General features: G+C 61.9%; 1 protein-coding gene across 1 annotated transcript; it reads left to right on the plus strand.

Moving 5' to 3' along the window:
- The first annotated feature begins 509 nt into the window (after positions 1–509).
- LOC118581992 (guanine nucleotide-binding protein G(s) subunit alpha isoforms XLas-like) lies at positions 510–3,387 on the plus strand. Its single transcript, XM_036184405.1, is given in 4 exon segments — positions 510–1,400; positions 1,402–1,861; positions 1,916–2,896; positions 3,113–3,387. Coding segments are annotated over 4 exon segments (2,607 nt in total).
- Positions 3,388–3,802: the final 415 nt, after the last annotated feature.

Consider the following 3,802-nt stretch of genomic DNA (forward strand, 5'->3'; position numbering starts at 1 on the left):
AGAGGAAGGAGGAAGGAGCTGAACGTCCCTGCGAGGCCTGCGCTCATCAGCCCCCTTACCCAAAGTCGGGAACGGCTGGCACTGGGAGCCAGCTCCCGGAGCCGGCTCAGCACTGAGACCGGCGTCCTCTGGCGGCAGAGAAACAGTTTTGCTTACGATTTTCGAGACGAATCGGCACGCTCCTAATTGCCAAGTAGGCGGGGCTAAACTATAAAAAAGTAAGAAGAAAGAAGAGAAAAGTCCTTTGCGTGACTGGCCGACCACAGCCCGAAGGGGTAAGGGTGACTAGGAAGGCTCCAGACTCTTATCAGCAAGAAATGAGCTACTTCAGCCATGGTTTGGGGCTTTAACCCCTGAGTATCCGTCTTTACAACGGTTGGAAACCGAGGCTGCAGAACTTTCCAGCCTATACTTCAATATTTCAAAAAAAAATTCTTTTTCACCCTAGTTTGGCTGGGTGCTCCGTCTTACGGGGCCCCAAATTTATTTTGAAAAACCGCCACCGTGTTATGGGCATGCGCAACTGCCTCCACGGCAACAATATGCCAGGACAACCAAATATCCCCGCTGAAGGCGGGGAGCAGCCCGAGCAAGAACCTTTGGAGGCCCCAGGGGCAGCTGCCCCCGGTGCTGGGCCTGGCCCAGCCGAAGAAATGGAGACCGAACCGACTGACAATGAGCCCATCCCCGACGAGACTGGCGTTGAGGTCTGTGGACCCCCTGAAGTCTCCAGGTCTGATGTCCAGGGCCTCAGCCAGGCCTTCGAGGAAGTCCGAGTGGGTGGAGACTACAGCCCACCTCCGGAGGAAGCCATGCCATTTGAGACCACACAGCCCAACCTCGGAGGTTTCTGGCCCGTCCTGGAGCAGCCTGGAACATCTGGGACCCAAGCAGGCCTCAAAACCTTCAACCCAGCGCTTTTGGAGCCCGGGACCCCCAGTAGTGCGAGCCCAGGCCTGGGAACCTACAGCCCCCCACCAGAAGAATCTATGCCATTTGAGTTCAACGAACCTGCCCGGGAAGATGGTAGCCAGTCGCCCTTGCAAGTCCCGATCCGTGCTCAAGGAGGTCCGGAAGCAGAGATCCTCAGAGCGCTTCCCGCGGAGCCCGGGAACTTCAGATTTGCAAATGCTGGCTTCCGAGATGACTACGGCCCTCCACCTGAAGAGTCCGTGCCATTTGGGCTCGATGGAGAAGAATTTGGGGGCGATAGCCCACCCCCAGGGCTCCCCCGAGTCATGCGACAAATCGGCATTGGAGGCGAGTTCCCGTCAGTCGCGGTCCCGAGTGCGCTCAGCCTCGCTCCCGGCGAGAACGCGCCTCCCCTCTGGGTCCACAGCGCCATTGACAGACCATTCAGCGAGGCTATCAGATCTCCTCCCAACTTCGCATGCGACACCCCCCCCGATGGAGATCTCCAGACCCCTGCTTGAGATTGGCAGAGCCTCCGCTGGGGTCGACGACGACACCACTGTCAATATGGACGGCCCCCCAATCGCAAGTGATGGCCCGCCCATCGAAGTCTCCGGAGCCCCAGATAAGAGCGAGCGCGCAGAGAGACCCCCAGTTGAGCGAGAAGCAGCCGAGATGGAAGGAAGCCCTACCACCGCAGCTGCGGTGGAAGGAAAAGTCCCTTCTCCGGAGAGAAGAGACGGATCCTTCATCCAGCCCGAAGCCATGGATCCCAGCCCAGTACCTGATGCCCAAGCCGCCGTCACCGAACCTGACGCAGCCACCAGCGGATCTCCTCCAGCCACAGCAACACCCGCGGATCTCCAAGCCGATCCCGAAGAACTCGGAGAAGCCCCTGCTGTCCGCGCAGATCCTGACGGAGGGGCAGCCCCGGTCGCCCCAACCACCCGTGCCGAGTCTGAAGGCGGCGGAGAGCCAGCCGCAGAGCCAGCCGTGGAGCCAGCCGTGGAGCCAGCCGTGGAGCCAGCCGTGGAGCCAGCAGGCGAGCCAGTCTCCGAGGCAGTCCCTGCCGCCAAGGCCGAGTCTGCCTCCGGGGCAGCCCCCAACATCCAGGTGGAGCCCGCAGTCGCGGCAGTCTCTGCCACCTCGGCGGAGCCTGCCGCCCGGGCAGCCCCTGTTACCCCTCCGGAGCCCGCTCCCCGGCCAATCCCCACTGCCAGAGCTCACCCAGCTGCGGGGGCAGTCCCTGGCGCCCCAGCGATGTCAGCCTCCGCTAGGGCAGCTGCCGCTAGGGCAGCCTATGCAGGTCCTTTGGTCTGGGGAGCCAGGTCACTCTCGGCGACTCCCGCGGCCCGGGCATGTCTCCCTGCCCGCGCAGCTGCCGCCGCCCGGGCAGCCTCCGCTGCCCGGGCAGTTGCTGCCGGCCACTCGATCGCTGAAGCCCGGGCCATGTCTATCCGGGGATTCCCTCCTGCCCCAAGCAGAGCCCATCTTAGACCCCCCAGCCCCGAGATCCAGGTGGCTGACCCGCCTACTCCGCGGCCTGGGCCGAGGCCGGCTGCCTGGCCAGACAAGTATGAGCGTGGCCGAAGCGGCTGCAGGTACGAGGAGGCGTCGTCCGTCATCTGCGAGATCGACTCCTCTAGTGATGAGTCGGAAGAAGGGGCCAACGGCTGCTTCCAGTGGCTTCTGCGGCGAAACCGCCGCCCCGGCCAGCTCCGGCGCCACTCGGTCGGGTGCAACCCAATCCGCAACTTCTTCACCAGAGCCTTTGGAAGCTGCTTCGGTCTATCCGAGAGATCCCGTTCCCTCAGCCCCGGGAAGGTCAAGGATCCTTTCGAGGAGAGGCGCAAACAGATGCGCAAAGAAGCCATTGAGATGCGAGAGCGGATGCGCGCAGACAAGAAACGCAGCAAGGCCATCGACAAGCAACTGGAGGAGGAGAAGATGGACTACATGTGTACGCACCGCCTGCTGCTTCTAGGTAATGCGGCAGCTTCTGCCACTGGGCAGTAGGGCCGCCCCGGGCACCCGGGGAGGGGGTGGCAAGCCCTTCCGGTGGGGCTTGGGCCTTGACCACGGGAGGAGGGGTCCGGAAACCCTGTTAGAAGTTCCAGGGAGGGACCCCAACTCTGCCCTGGGGTGGGGGGGAAGAGGGGATTTTTGGAGGGTTCGGGTGGCCGAAGTATATGCCCTCCAGGGAGAAAAGTGGTGCCGAGCCACACTGAGGGTCGTTACCGGCCGGAGGCCAGCGCCAGCGCCAGCGGTCGTAGGCTGGACAGGCGGGGGCGTGAGGTGAGCCAGGAACTGCTGGGGAGGGCCCTTCGGGGCTCCCCCGGCTCTATTGTTCGTGACCGCGGTGGGCTAGGGCCATCGGGGTGCGCGCCCCCGCCTCGCCTGGCACGGCTGCTTCGACTCAGACAGCTTGTTGTTAGTGTGTGTTGGTGTCCATTTTCTGTGTTCGCCTGTGCATGACATGCTCAGTGTGTCCCAGTTTCCATCCCTGGCACCTTCAATGTACCCGCCGATTGTGTATTTGTACTCTGAAATGGGCTGTCTTGTGATTTGCGCCATGGCGCGAGCAAAACTTTCCGTGTTGGCACACTCAGTGTTATCTGTGTGTGGACTCTCTGCAGCTAGCAGAGGGAAAAACGCGCAGGGAAAGGTGGTGGGGCATACTGGGTAATCTGCAGGGCCACTGGCCGGGGGGGAGTAGGGCCGCAGCCGCGGGCCTCCATAACCTGTTTCCCCTGTATGTTTTTCTCTCTTTTTTCCTTTGCGCTAAGCATTTCCTCACTTCTCAATACGTACGTCAAACCCTCCCGCCTTAACGGTTGAAAAACCAGACACTCAGGTATCTGGGGCTTTGGGGTTATTCATAACGTCTGTA

This window comes from Onychomys torridus, chromosome 4, assembly GCF_903995425.1.
Source record: "Onychomys torridus chromosome 4, mOncTor1.1, whole genome shotgun sequence".
NCBI classification, from domain to species: Eukaryota; Metazoa; Chordata; class Mammalia; order Rodentia; family Cricetidae; genus Onychomys; species Onychomys torridus.